This window comes from Podarcis cretensis (genome assembly GCF_951804945.1).
Source record: "Podarcis cretensis genome assembly, chromosome: 7".
Taxonomy (NCBI): domain Eukaryota; kingdom Metazoa; phylum Chordata; class Lepidosauria; order Squamata; family Lacertidae; genus Podarcis; species Podarcis cretensis.
In genome coordinates, this window is record NC_137176.1 from 65,749,417 (window position 1) to 65,765,440 (window position 16,024).

The 16,024-nt window shown below is 40.6% G+C and overlaps 1 protein-coding gene and 1 long non-coding RNA gene across 3 annotated transcripts in view; both read right to left on the reverse strand.

Moving 5' to 3' along the window:
• LOC307219798 overlaps positions 1-16,024 on the reverse strand; it is a 423,907-nt gene that overhangs the window by 208,971 nt on the left and 198,912 nt on the right. The window lies entirely within an intron of this gene.
• The window catches only part of MMP16 (matrix metallopeptidase 16), a 170,613-nt gene that overhangs the window by 2,739 nt on the left and 151,850 nt on the right, over positions 1-16,024 (reverse strand). For both annotated transcript variants that reach the window (XM_079983108.1, XM_079983109.1), the window contains 2 exons: positions 14,691-14,841; positions 6,028-6,143 (listed from right to left, as the gene is read on the reverse strand). In XM_079983108.1, coding sequence (XP_079839234.1) covers positions 6,028-6,143; positions 14,691-14,841 — 267 coding nt within the window. The remainder of the gene's footprint in view (positions 1-6,027; positions 6,144-14,690; positions 14,842-16,024) is intronic.

A 16,024-nucleotide genomic window follows, 5' to 3' on the forward strand; every position in this document is an offset into this window, starting at 1 on the left:
TGCCTAATTGCAGAAATACTGCTTTTCTGCCAAATAATCCAAAGCATTTGACTGGCCCAGATGAAAAGTGGCACCGATCCAGTCTGAAACAAACTTTCACAATGGGTGAACTTCCTCCTACTGTTTAAAAACTGTGCACAAATAGCTGGAGCTTTCTCTATCTTTACTATGTCACAGTTTGCATTCTGCAGTATTATAGGTCCCCAGAAAAGAAAAGAAAAAGAATGGGCTTCATTTGTGATGCAAATAGTACTAATTGGAAAGTTTAGGTTCGATGCTAGTTTCAACTGCTTTCACAAAAATGGGTTTTTGAAATTGCACTGTGGAGAGGAAAAACCTCTTTAGAGCATCTCATTTTCTATTCAAAATAGACCCAAACGCTTTCACCCATCACCATTTTTTGTTAGTTTCATGATGGAATAATATAAAAATCTTGTGCCATTGCTGTTATTTATTTTAATTGTCCTTCAGAAATTCTGGTGCATAAGATATTACATGGGGTACTTGGGACTGTTGCAGGGTTTATTATCTCATAAATTTGTCCATTACTAGAAAACAGTGGCACAATGGAAATTTTCTTTCTTCCCAAAACTTTCTCCTTAAATATTATTTCCATATTAATTGACAACATATATCCTGTTGCCCCCACCTTCTTTGTTTCTTATATTCTGCCCATCAGCAAGTTGGGTTGCTTCTCCTGATACGACATTGCCCTACCTTTCTGCCTGCTCAGCAAAATCTCTAATACACTTCCAATCATCTCTTACCCTGACCCACTGCAATATTCTCTGCATTTCCATTGTCACCTTTTCTCAGCTCTGTTCCAAACTCTACCACAAAATCATTTATCTTGTTTGTTGTTCAAACAACATTCCTCGTCAAAGTCTGTGTGACTTTCTGTTTCCTCCCATGTGCAGCACAAACACCCAGTCCCTTCCTGACCTTCTCTCCATGCTATCTCTCAACCATCATGAACCAGTGTATTCCTGTGACCTCTCCTTCTACCCCATTACTCTCAGCCATCTAAAGGTCTCCTGCTCCCATAAGAGTCATCCACATGGTTGGAAATTTATATGCAAACAACCGGAGTACCTCTTTTTGACATTTAATAATAATAATAATAATAATAATAATAATAATAATAATAATTTATTATTTATACCCCGCCCATCTGGCTGAGTTTCCCCAGCCACTCTGGGCGGCTTCCAATCAAGTGTTAAAAACAACACAGCATTAAATATTAAAAACTTCCCTAAACAGGGCTGCCTTCAGATGTCGTTTAAAAAGAAGATAGCTGCTTATTTCCTTCACATCTGAAGGGAGGGCATTCCACAGGGCGGGCGCCACTACCGAGAAGGCCCTCTGTCTGGTTCCCTGTAACCTCACTTCTCGCAATGAGGGAACTGCCAGAAGGCCCTCGGTGCTGGATCTCAGTGTCCGGGCTGAACGATGTTATTTAACAAAATAACATATGTTTACATCAAGTATGCCACTGAAAATCAGCATAATTTGCTCACTCTGCTGCTGGTTGGGTTGGAAAACGCATAACTTGATGATGTTCTAAAATATACTGCATGTTACAGTGAAGGAGGCGAGAACCTGAAATAGGGAGAAATGTCATTTTTGGTGGCAGCTCCCCTTACCTAATTGTAATGCATAACTCTGCCCCAAGTCCTGCCAAAATGTATAAAACTTTCTTCTAAAGCTTTCTGCGTAACTCAAAAGCTTACACATCTTTTTTTCTCAAACAAAGCTGGTCCTGTTGAAGATATTTCTTACTATCAAGAAGCTTTCAAAAGTAGATGTAAGAATAGGAGACATATATCTCAGTTTCTGTTGTTTTTAATCAAGCAACACAAATGTTTCTCCCCTCCCCCAAAATGAACTAGGAAGCTAAAAGGATTAGCGCTATATTAATGAAAGATGTTGTTTAATTGGAAGCAGTTCCTCTGAAGTTTCTCCCCTGAAGCTATCTGGTACAATTTCAAGTCAAATCTTTATCTGAAGAGTAGAAGAGAAATGGTTTCAGGCAAAAATTCATCAGAGTTCTCTGAAAGTAGGTTGTGGGGTTTCTCATTTGCTTGTTTCATTGTCTGTTGATGCAATCACCAATTGCGCCATGCAGTGATCTTGACTTTGGGGGACAATTCACAGCACTGTTCCTTGCAGGCTTCACCAGGCAACTTTCAATACTTAGTTTTTCTTCTCCGAGAGCCCAGAGGATTTCTTACATTTAGCCTCGAAGAAACGACATTAACAACAACACAACACAAAGGCAAAAACGGCTCACTCCTTAATTGTATTGTCTGCCTAGGTCTCAGGTATCTTTGCTGTTATTTTAGTAACTGAAAACCAATGAAGTTCAGTGTGACCTCAGGGCCACTTCACACACTACAGAAAAAGAATGAATCCTCATGTCTCCTCAGTGAATTGACCGTGATTTTGCTGAAACATTTCAAGAGAAGCCACTCATCTCAAAATGCCTCGGAAACACTCTGCTGTGGAGTGCAATTGGTTCAGGTTTCCAGGCATTCATTTACTGTATGTTTTCAGACACACAGGTGCCCTTTACAGAAAATTTACTGACCTGCACTGAAAATATGGAAGTCCATTTTCCCCCCTGTAATGCACAGCCATTTACACATAAATAAAATGGAAATTATTGCATCCTGAAAGCAAAGGCTGAAATCTCTGGGCTAGTTTTGTAGCCCTCTGACTGGGAAGCAGTGAAACTCCACTCACATTCTATCACAGGGGACAACAACATAACCTTCCTATTATTTATGGTGGTTTTTCTCTCTTATGCCATCACTGTGCAAAGTATGAGCGGAGAAGTCCCTGTCCTAAGAGGCTTACAGTCTATCATTCAACATAGATAAGACATAGGTGGAAGGAGAGGGAAAAGGCAAGGGTGTATCATAGAAGAGTATGTAGTTATTTCAGTTCCACCTACTTAGTCCTATATTTAGGGCTGCTACCTTTGGTCAGGCAAAATACAGGACAGATTGGTGGTTGGGGGGGGGGGGGCACAACACTCTCATGACACCAAATCCTGCCCCCCTTGGTGGAGGGGTGTTGCTCACATTTGGCTTCCCACCTCCCTCAGCAACTTGGCCCCACTCTTTCGCTCGACTCACATAGACAGCCGGGGGCCGGGGATAGATGGCCAGCTGCCATGGGCAACTTGAGTTGGAGCTCCAGCCTCTCACCCATGCTGGCAGCAGAAGAGCACGGAGGAAGAGGGAGGAGGAAAGGTCAGGGCAGGGTGGTGCAGAGGGCCAAGTGGTGGGGCTGAAGAGGGGCAGCAGCAAAAGGGAAGAAAGGAATGGGCGAAGGAGACCACTTCTTTCCTCTTCCCTCTATTGTCGCTTACGCCAGGCCGCGTTCCTCATCAGCTGCTCCGACAGCGATGCAGCCACCATTTTGGGCCAGCTGTCTCTCTCTCATGCCCGACAGTGTTAAGGAAGGGAGGGGTGCTCCTGGGGTTGGTGGGGATAATACAGTAGATATAGTAGTGGTGAGGACATTGATGATGATAATTTATTATTTACATCCTGTCCATCTGGCTGGGTTTCCCTAGCCACTCTGGGCGGCTCCCAAGAGAATATTAAAAACATGATAAAATATCAAACATTAAAAACTTCCCTAAACAGAGTTGCCTTCAGATGTCTTTTAAAAGTCAGATAGTTGTTTATTTCTTTGACATCTGATGGGAGGGCGTTCCACAGGGCGGGCACCACTACTGAGAAGGCCCTCTGCCTGGTTCCCTTTAACCTCACTTCTCGCAGTGACAGAACCGCCAGAAGTCCCTTAGAGGTGGACCTCAGTGTCTGGGTTGAATGATGGGGGTGGAGATGCTCCTTCAGGTAGACTAACAGGGAGCGAGGAGAAGGGAGATGGTCAGGTGACGCCAACCAATGAATGGGATCTACCCTCTGCCCTGTCTGCCTAAACCCTCTCTCTCACTCTCCACCAGACCCACCCTCTCCCCGCATATTCTGAGGATGAACTCAAATATTGGGAAAAAGGTGTCCTGATTGAAATCCACACAGGGCAGGGGGCACTTGTCCAAAACAGGGACAGTTACATTTTCTAAGGACAGGTGGCAACCCTGCCTTATATTATAGTGATTAGAAGGTGCAGCAAAGGCTTTATTTGCACATCAGTATGATGCACTGAAAATATAGTGGTACCTCGGTTTTCGGACATCTCAGAAGTCGAATGTTTCGGCTTTTGAACAGTGAAAACCCAGAAGTAATTGCTTCAGTTTTTGAACGCTTTTCAGAAACCACATGGCTTCCATATTGAGTTTTCTGGATGGAAATGCATGCTTTGGTTTCCGAACATTTCGGAAGTCAAATGGTCTTCTGGAATGGATTACGTTTGAAAACTGAGGTACCACTGTACTTGTGATATGTCCACAACTCCTACTTGCATGTTTATTGGTTAAATGTAATACATTTAAGGAAGCCAGCTAATACAGCATGAGATTACTTTTATCAGCTCTGATTCACATATAGAGCATATTTGTGTGCAACAACAGCACCATTCACTGCTGTGAATCTGGGAATGTTCTCCCCAACCTCACACACACCTTACAGAAGTGAATGAAGATGCCTTGACACATTTAGCACTCTGTATTTACACTGGAGCCAAATTTAATTGAAATGCATTTCCAATCCTACCTAGTGCATCAGATACTATATATACTTTAACACAAGTCTTTATAGAGACATATGAGTGTGTGTGTGTGTGTGTGCGCGCACACAAATAAAACTAGTTTTTTATGGCAATAAATGTAAGTACACAGTGTTGCACAAACTAGTTTCCTGCTGCTGCTGCTGCTGCAAAAAAAAGAAACTTCCGCCCTCACACACCCAAAATGCTCTGCTCAGGAAAGATTTTCTATTGATGGATGAAACAGACTTAAAGCAAGGAAGTGATTAAGAGTATTCCCGAGAAGAAAATGTTGTCTGCAGAAATTAGATATTTGAGCCAAAGGAAGGAATAAAGATTCTAAACTAGGGGGAAATGTCTCATAATCTTTTACAGGGGAGACACATCCTGAGGGAAGAAGGAAGGGACAACCCCCTCCCAATCTCTGTTAAATCAATCACATGTGGAGAGCTAGAGGTACGTAGCAAGTGAAACTGGTTGCAATCCCATATCTTTATTTCACTCTCAAGACCACATCATCAAATTGTTAAGGGCGGTAATTAATATGCACATAATGTCGACTTTCAGCATCAAGAAAAGTCTATGGTGCTTCATCTTAGTCCAGGGGTTATAGTGGTTACATAAATGTGCAATATAGTTTAGCTATAACTTTGCAATAAATAATTTAGTACTGATGTAAACTTAGGTTCAAAACCACTGGGTCATCCTTTGCTCTTCTTTATTTTGCATCAAATAGCAATGAACTTGTGATAACACTTTGCAATTGTGTGCTCCACAGCACAAAAGTAGATTCACCTGGATAAAGCCAATGGGGCAAAAATTTGCACAACACAAGCAAATTATACTCCAGACTAAATCCAGAAGCGGTGAACCAGTGTTTGGAGAATAAGGTTCAAAGTGATAGAGAAACAGCATACACAAGAGATGGGCAAACTCTAACAAGAAAATCCCATTCTGGATTAATTTGGAAATGACTCTATATTATTGTAATCTGCAGCAAATAGCAGCTCTGGGTGGCAAATTTTCAGTGAGTGAATGACATGGGGAGAAATGTATATTTACACTTCCCCTGTTCCACCATCTTGATCTATGAGTCCGAAGAAAGAGGAGGGGATTCCCAATCACTGGATTCAAAGATTAATATGGAAACAATCTGAGAACAAGTAGAATATTTTAAAAATTCAGAAATCCAAAAGCATCTATTTATAGGTGTCCTGACATGGGGTTACAAAGCAGTGTAAATTCAGGTAGCAAGGCACAGCTCGAAAAAGTGAGGTACTTAAAAGATGGCCTGCAGATCAGGAAGATTGTTTTATTAAAGAACAATAACATGCACAAGAAGCTACGTACCATTTTCTTTGTGGACAAAGGCTCCCTGAGGTGATTCTGGGATACCTTTCCATATTGTGATTGGTTTGGGATAACCAGGATCCATAGTTCTCATATCTTCACTGTACCTCCAGTACCTAATAAACAAAGCTACATGATTAGAATATGCATTTATGAATGCCTATTTTCAATATCAGAAAAGAAACACTGAGTGCAATTATGAAATCAGGGCAACAACATCCTTCCTGCTTTAGGTACATTCCCAGGTAACAAAGGCGTTTTATCTGCTTGCCGATTGGACAGCTGTTTCTAGTAAGGGCACAGTAGATAAAAAGATTTGCCTAGTTTGAAAACCAAATCAACAAGCGCCTTCTGCATAATCAGAACAACTCTGATGCCTAGGGGTTCTACAAAGCCGCACAAGGAGGAACATTATATGCAAAGTTCCATAATAATGTTTCAGTTGAAGTTTTAATCACACACAAGCCATTAAACTCTGAGTTAAGGTTCCCACAGCAATCTTAACTCTTCTCTTATGAATGCTTTACAGGAGTCTTTTGTTACCCAATCATGCAATATGCATTAAATAATTCAATATGCTGAATTCTGTACATGCTAAATCTGGGTACAGAGAAATATTTGCAGTAAAACAAAACAACAACAGCAGCAGTAGTGCACAAATTCAGAGTCGCTAAGGCTGTAATCCTATGGATATTTACACAGGAGTAAGCCCCACATAATACAGTGGACCTTACTTCTGAGTAATGTGCACAAGATTACACTTCAATACTATTTTAAAGCAAGGTGTTGTCAATATGCTTAAGATGTGAAGTTTTATTTCTCTGTTACATCTGAATCGGGAAAAGCTGTGAGAAACCCAGAGGGGTATCTGGATGCAGTGTTAGACTGCATAAGGGGCAATAAAGTGAGTCTGAATCCTGAGAAGATGGAGTCTTGTTGGTTGGGTGGTTACCAGATTTTGCTTATTATGTGGGCTGCTTGTGATTGCCTAACCATGTTCTTGCAATGTGCTGTGAGCAGTGCTCAGCACCAAAAGGTAGAGGAAGCCCCAGTGTTGTCCCAGCCAAAGCAAAGTGGGTTACAACTTTGTAGGCCACACAAAGGGTCGGTCATGAAGGAAGCGCTAAGCCAAAACTTCTGCCCTATCAGTTCAGAGTTCTTTTAATCCTGCTTGTCATGGTTTTTAAAAAATCTGGCTTTAAACATGCAGCTGCACTTCCACCTCCACCTGCATGACAGTGAGTCTTTCAGAAAACAATTGGGTGCTCTTCCGTGTGCATTGAATTGAGCAGCTTATCTTATAGAAATTGCTGGGTTTCCCCCATAATATTTCTAAAAAATAAATCTTTATTCTAGAGGCTTCCTCCCAGCAGAAGTTCACTGTGCATGCCAAATATATTTTGTTGCTGATCTGCCAAAGGCTTTTTGTTTTCAAGATTAAGCTTAAAATCATGTGCGATGTTTTGAGACGAAGTCATTTTAGTTATTAGAAAAAAAGGCTTCTATCCATTCCCTAAAGCATGAATAAAACTCTTTTTTCTTCATGTTTTATGATAGGCGAGAAAAGAGATGAGTGGTCTTTCTGCAGTATTTTCACAGTCAATAAAAATTCACTTTCGGTCACAACTATGTGTCAGAAATTACATATGAATGAAGAGACACACACTGGAGGGGGGAGTATTTAAAAATAAGAAAGCAGTTTGTATAATTTTCATTGAAAATGGCCATTTGATCCTACACTCAGCAAATGCAATATGCATTAGTCTTCCTCAGGTATTAATCACATCATAACATTACTGGGGAATGTTGCCACATTGCTCAACCACCTCTAGACATCTATGCATTGGGTTAGATGTCTGTTCTAAAGAAGCCTGTATGTGAGCTCATCCATAGACTTCTTCACAACAGATGTCCCAGCAGGAGCGTCCTTGATACTAGGGAACTGGTCAGTAGTGTGGACCCATGCCCCTGGTAACGATAGACTATATTCTTTACATGATTCAGACATGGAGGCTATCTTAAGTTCTCAATTCATCAGAGGTTTAACAAAAGAAGAAGAAGAAGAAGAGGAGTTTGGATTTGATATCCCGCCTTTCACTCCCCTTCAGGAGTCTCAAAGCAGCTAACATTCTCCTTTCCCTTCCTCCCCCACAAAAAACACTCTGTGAGGTGAGTGGGGCTGAGAGACTTCAGAGAAGCGTGACTGGCCCAAGGTCACCCAGCAGCTGCATGTGGAGGAGTGGAGACGCGAACCCAGTTCCTCAGATTACGAGACTACCGCTCTTAACCACTACAGCACACTGGCTCTCGCACAGTCTGAGACATGCTAATTCAGAAGTAAATTTGATTTACTTAATGGCAATCTGACCAATAACTGAGGTCTTTGGGGAAGTGACTGTTAGTGGTCAGATGCATGGCTCATTTTCTCCAGGAGCTATGTCCTCCATGCTGTGGGCCCAATTTTATGGAACTCCTTTCCAGTTGAGGTCAGTCAAGCCCCCTCCCATTCAAACTTCTAGTTCCTACTGAAGACTTTATTCCAGTAAGTACCATATTTTTCGCTCTATAAGACGCACCAGACCACAAGACGCACCTAGTTTTTGGAGGAGGAAAACAAGAAAAAAATATTCTGAATCTCAGAAGCCAGAACAGCAAGAGGGATCGCTGCGCAGTGAAAGCAGCAATCCCTCTTGCTGTTCTGGCTTCTGGGATAGCTGTGCAGCCTGCATTTGCTCCATAAGACGCACACACATTTCCCTATACTTTTTAGGAGGGGAAAAGTGAGTCTTATAGAGCAAAAAATACGGTATTTCAAACACCAGGACTGATGTGATGAGAATGATAGTGAGACTGAACATATTATTGAGAAGAAAATGAAGGCCTTTCAGATCTGGCAAAGAGATAGAAATGGCCACTAAGAATAAACCCTATACCAGTGCTAAGGCTGAGGTTCAAAGAAGAACTAGAGAACTAAAGAACACCTGGTGGATAAAAAAAGCTCAAGAGTTTCAGCACTTAGCTGACACTCATGATGCATAGAGTTTCTTTAAAGTCACAACGACCACCTATGGACCAATAAATAATGGGATATGCCCCCTATGCTCAACAGACAGTACCACACTTCTAAAAGATAAAGAAACTATTGCATTACACTGGAAAGAACATTACCAGCATCTCCTTAGCCACAGCTGCTGAGGTCCTCTCAAAAATTCCACGAAAACAAATTAGAGATGAGCTTTCAGTATCTCCAAATCTGGGAGAGTTGTGTACAGCTATTAGCCAAATGAAAAACAACAAAGCCAGCAGACCTGATGGGATGCCTTCCGATGTCTTCAAAGTGGGCGGAATTGAACTTACACAACAACGTCACAAGCTCATTGAAAAAATCTGGGAGAGAAAGCAGATCCCTGCAGACTTTACAGATGCCAAAATTATCAACCTTTTTTAAAAAAAGGTGATAGAATGGACTGTGGAAACTATCGAGGCATCTCTTTATTAGCTGAGGTCAGCAAAATTCTTGCAAGGATCTTAGCAAACTGTCTTCTAACTATATCTGAGGCTACACTTCCTGAATCCTAAAATGGTTTTTGACCTTCTAGGGGGACATGATTTTCACCACTCAACAGCTTCAAGAAAAATGCAGAGAGCAAAACCAATCCCTGTATATGGTGTTTATTGACCTAAGGCCTTCAACACTGTAAATAGTAATGCCCTGTGGACTGTCCTTCTGAAAATTGGCTGCCCAGATAAATTTGTGAACATCCTCTGGCTCCTCCATGATAATATGACAGCAACAATCGCAGATAACAATGGCTCTCAAAGTGAACCATTCACAGTGGGATCAGAAGTTAAATGGGGTTGTGTTATCGCCACAACTCAATTTATTATTTTCATTGTCATGTTCCTACACATTGTTGAAGGAAAACTCCTCAGCGGGGTAGAAATCATATATCAAACAGATGTGAACTTGAGTATGATGTTAACTTGAGTAGGTTGAAAGCAAAGAGTAAGGTTATTATAACTTCCATCATCAAGCTTCAATATGCTGATGACAACATAGTGTGTGCATACTCAGAGGATGACCTCCAGACCATCCTAAATATCTTCACAGAAGCTTACGAAAAGCTTGGCCTATCACTCAGCTTCCAAAAAACCAAAGTCCTGCACCAAAAAGCACAAAATAACCCCTCTGCAGTGCCACAAATCCAACTTAACATTGTAACATTGGAAATGTTGATCACTTCTACCTGGGTAGCTATCTTTCCACAAGGGCTGACATTGACGCTGAAATCCAGCATTGCCTGAGCTCTGCGAGTGCAGCTTTCTACCGACTGAAGTGAAGAGTGTTTGAGGACTGGGACATTCTCAGGGAAACAAAAATGCTTGTTTACAAAGCTACTGTACTATCAACCTTACACTTGTGAAACATGGACCACTTATAAATGTCATCTCTAACTCCTCAAAAGATTTCACCAAGGTGTTTCTGAAAAAAATTGCATATCACTTGAGAAGACAGGCGAACTAATGCCTGTTTACTGGAAAAAGCAAAGATCACCAGTGTTGAAGCAATGATTCTTCAACATCAATGATTCTTCAACATCAACTTCGTTGGACTGGTCATGTTGTACGGATGCCTGATTATCATCCTCCAAAACAGCTTCTCTATTCTGAACTTAAAAATGGAAAGCATAATGCTGGTGGTCAACAAAAGAGGTTTAAATACTCTCTCAAGGAAAATCTTAAAAAATGTAGTATAAACACTGACAACTGGGAAATACTAGTCTACGAGCAGTCCAGTTGGAGAATAGCCTTTACCAAAGGCGTCATGGGCTTTGAAGACATTCAAACTCAGGACAAAAGGGAGAAACATGCTAAGAGGAAGGCATGTTTGGCAAACCCTCACCTTGATCAACTCCCACCCTGAAACCTATGTCCACACTGTGGAACGACATGGGGATCCAAAACTGGCCTCCACAGTCACTTACGGACTCACTGTTAAAACAGTGTTTGTGGAAGACAATCTTACTCAGCTACGACTGATTGCCAAAGAAGAAAGAAGAGTCCAGTAGGTATTTTAACTGAATTCTCTTTTTATAGCTTTAATCTTTATTGTGTACTATTCAATTTAAGCACTATATAAATGCCCCAAAATTATATTATATGGGGGAGGGTATTTATTGTTTTTGTTTTGCTCCTGTTTTTATTATATAATTTATGTTTTTATCTTGTATGTTTACATTGTCAGTCATCCTGAGATGTACAGATGAAGGGTAGTATACAAACTGAATAAATAAATAATAATAATAAAATAAATAAATAAATAAATGTATAAACCAAATCAAACACAGAGCTTAATTCTCAGGATTTTATTTTTTTTAGAGGAAGGGTGCACAGAATCTGCCTGCACATAGATTAAAATCACTGAACAAATGAAGTCCATCTTTCCATGTACAGAAAAAGAGATTCACTAATGGCAAAATTCAAAGATAAAATGGGTTTGATCACCATGGCCTCCAATTACAAAGCTGCAAGTGAGTTCAGAAACAGGGTAATAAGGGGAAGAGCCAACTGGTTTTTTAAAAAACCAAAACCAAAACCAACAGGCATTCAAGCAAAGTATAGATAAAGTCCTCTGGCACTATCTCTTGCACAGCTCTAGCAAATTTAACTGAGTTCTGCCGGGCAAACCCTACTTCATGGGATTAATTCAAGATTGTACTCAGTAGAAAAATCAGCATAGATTTATCCAGCATGGTTGTGTACTTTTCTATTTATATCACTTCCTTGGGACTTCCTCATTCATGTGTACATTCTCCTTGTGGTTTTCCAGGCACATTTTTCTCCTAAGAGGACTACAGCATATTTTCACAATCTTAGCAGGGAGGCCATTTTGCTCCTTTGACTTTGGCATCACCTCTCGCCTGTCTCTTTCATGCCTGACAACCTCATTGCTACTAAAGAAGCAACGGTGGGTTGTCCTAATTCAGAAAGAAAACCGTAATAGGCTTATTCATGCAATTAAAACCAGCAGGAGGATTCAACTCTAACATTACATTAAGAAGGGGGGGGGGAGGTGATATAAACAATATGTACTGTGAAGCTTAGTGGGATATGGGCTTATTCCCACTGGTGGTCAATATCCTGTAATAGCTCAATTATCTTGGCATGGCTCATGTTCTTCGATCTTCTTCTTACATACTGTATTGCATTTATGTCCTGCTGAGGTTCATTATGCTTGTTACAGTTCTAAGTAGCAGCCTCTCCATCAGCAGAAGTTTCCTTTGATAGTTCCCTCTAGGTTGATTTTTTTAAAGTATATTGCTCAAGCTAATAGTATTTTAGGAAGACCTTGACTTAGCATAGCTGCCTTTGGAAATAAACCTACTATACAAAACCTCAATCGAATAAAACTTACAGAAAGTGTAAGTCACAAATGCAGAAACAGGATGCCAACCATTGTCTTGGTCCCAAGAACCTGCAGGTTGAAAACTGTTGCCCAGGAATAAACTTTTAAAAAATAACAAATCTCCCTATCTGCAGGAGACAAACTATAGGACAGGTTTTGTTCACAGTAGATGCTGATTGCAATATGTTCGAAATTAAACATACTTTTCAGGCGTCAAGATGTTGCCTACTTCTCCTCCCAAGCCTGGTACACAGAAAAGAAGGCTCCATTTATAAAACTGATTGTGGCAGTCTTCATAATGTAGACTTATATAGCTCAGAAAGGCAAACAAAATTAGCAGCACAGTTGGGGAAAAGATTTAAACAGCATGCATGCTTGCAGGGATGCAACTGAGAGTCTCACACACTCCATAGAGGTCCTACTGCCTATGGTGCCCAGTAAAATTGTTGGTGCTATATTCTTCTCTGTCTCTCTTTTTTTATTTCTTTTTATCTTCGTTTCTTGTGTTTTCTTTCACATTTTCCTTCTATCCACTCTACTTTTGCCTGCATTTTATCTTTTGAGAAATGCACAGGAAGGTGATGGATGGAAGGTGAAAGATCCTGTATGAGAGACAGGGAAGGAGAGATGTCCCAAGGTGGGAGGCTGGGAGAAGGAAGGGAAGCTACCAGGTGACTCCTGGGAAGGTCCATACCCTTTTGTGTGAAACAAGCATTAAGTTCTACCTCTGCTAGAGCGCTTTGTATTTTTTCTTTCTTCTCCTCTTTCTCTTTTTTCCCTTTTATGTTATTTTCTTTTTTCATTTTCATTTAGATTAATCTGTTTTTATTGTATTTTATGCTGAAAACATATATATGAATATATATATATATATATATATATATATGGAAAAAAACACCAGGAAATCTAGTTACGCACACAGGGTTCATTCCCTGAATTGCATATATACACAATGTTATTCAATATACTGAGAGCATCTTTACATTCAAGTGTTTCCAAGTGGATTTGAATATCAGAGGAAGGCCCATAACTATTTACAGCTGCACAGCTGTGACCTGACCATGAAGGAAATGAGGAAAAGTCCATTCTCCTGTGGTTTCTATAAGCATCTAGGCAACAGGAGTTGCACTTTGGTCAGTGCTACACATTCAGGAGCTCCAAATCTCACACAGAGCTTCCAAATAAGCAAGGACATCTCAGTGTTAAGGTAGCTCCATATATATCTCCCTTGTGAAAGGTTGAAATCATTGAGATACTATCAAAGTAGAAAACATGAGCTAGGCAGAAAAATATTTTGGTGGTGCCAAGATCCCCTTAAGACAGATAGAAGTCACAGCATGACTTCCCATCGCCTTTAGGGTCCAAGGGAGAATTGATTCATGCCCCTGTACTAGACGTTCTGCTCTCTGCTAATCTTTCTGCAGAAGGACAAAACACTAGGACCAATCTTTGCCACAGCTTCATCTTGGTCCAAAATAAGGCAGCAGGAAGTTGGGGAGACAGAGCAGCAGGGAACTGGAGCAAGGTAGAGCTAAACCTCCTTCCTCTTCTATCAGTACTTGTTTGCCATGTTGAGGTAAACCCTGCTTAACTACCAAGAGCACTGAGGATTAAAACAATGCATTAACAAAAGTCACAGTTCATTTTAGAAGCAATCCATCACAACACTTGCTTCACACAAATAACATAATGCATAAAGCTAAACTGCTCTGAGAGTACGGAGCAGATTGTAGGTCTTCTGTCATCCTCCATTTCTGTCGCCAAACTCATACTGAAATTGTAACACTTTGTTTTCAGTGTTGTGACCCTAAATTCTTTTGTGCTAGGATTTCAAAAGTCCCAGCACAGAAGTGAAGGGAGATAGAAAAATATGCATATTCATTGAAAACTTTCAGTACCTAGGTCTCTGAAGTTATTTGACATCACCTGTAAGATGTATATAAAACAATTAATTGCAGGCTAAATGAAAATAAAAGACAAATGAATGTGCACAGTAGAACCTGAAACCTCAGAGACTTGCTTCCCTTGACAGAGAAGATTTATAATAGTTGGGCAAACACAAAAGATACAGGTCTTAACCTGTGTGGAAACATACATATAAAGCCTTGAAATAGTAAACAGTCAACCCAACACTAAAAATTCCATGTGTGTAATATTTTTCACAAGGCCATTGGAAAACAAAGGAACACAACCAGTCATACACAAATGCTATGAAAATAACAGGTTGATTAGTCCCTTCCAGGATGAATATACCAACCTATCTCCTTTGAAGAAGTAGGTTTTCCCAACGTCTTCCCACCAAATTGCTGAATCAATACCATGGGGTGGAATCCCACTGCCCAATGTTATCAAATCGTGAGGATATCCTGGCTGGAGAGTAGTGTCCTTGAAGACCCAGAACTTGTTACCTGAGAGCAGAGGGAAGGGAGAAAGATCCACATTAGCTTCTCGTACTATCATTTGTTGATAAATGTATCCAACAGGCTCTTTCCCCTGAACTCTCCCCAAGAAATATGTAAGACATTAATTAGAAAAAAGAACACAACAGAACACAATGCAGATATCAACATATGAACCAATATCCAGACATTGGCTGTCATTCCTCAGAATTCCAAATATGCTGCAGAATCCAAAATTCCAAATGGAGCAGGCCGCCACAATTTGTGCTGTGGATCACCAAGCTGAAAGCAGCTCGTCAACCATGAATGGTGGCCCACCAAGAGACTTCATATGCTGTTTGGCTGTAAAAATGGATTGTGGTGAGCTGATGATTCATGGCTACTGGGCTGCTTTTGGTAGATCATGAGAGGTGGAGGCCTGCTGTATTTGAATTCTGCAACATATTATGAGCTGCCATGGAGTGAAAGGCTTTGTCTGTGGTAAGATCAAGAAATGCCCAAGTTTAGCAAGCTGCTTGAGCTACAGAACTGGAAAAACTGGTGATGTAGTTCCTTAGAAGCAGGCTGTCAATTTGTAGTGCAGACATGCCGCAAGACACCCTTAGGCATAGAAGCTAATGGGAAAGTGGATACATTTCTCAACACCAATCATTTTAGAAAATGACATGTACAAAAATGGGAACCCATATCCTTTCTTGTGCTTAACAAAGTATCCAGGCAGACTTGCCTCATGTACACATATTGGCCCTTAGGCACTGTTTTTGTTACAAACATTTTTAAAGGAAACTTTAGTTCACCCCAAAGCTTGAGGATCAAGTCTGCGCTAGAGTCACTGTGATGGAAAAACCAGAGGGTTGTTTCACGGTTTGTTTTATAGAGATCCCTCAGCGGCATTAAATAAGGGAAGTCTTAAAGAGTAATAAGAGGATGCAGGGGGGAAATCAGGAAATAGTTTGGTTTCTTCAGCCAGTATCTTTGAGATTTACAGCATCTCCTTTTGTCACATTTTTAATTAGGAAATGGGATACGGTTTCAATCCTTCCCATGCTCAACTTGCGAACTAAATCTTTCATCAGCTCCTTTGCAACTGCTTAACAATCCGCTTTCAAGCATGAGAATGCTCCTACTCCTACTTTTCAGATACATTCTTCTTATTCATGAAAACATTCACGTCATTCTATCGCCTCCCCAA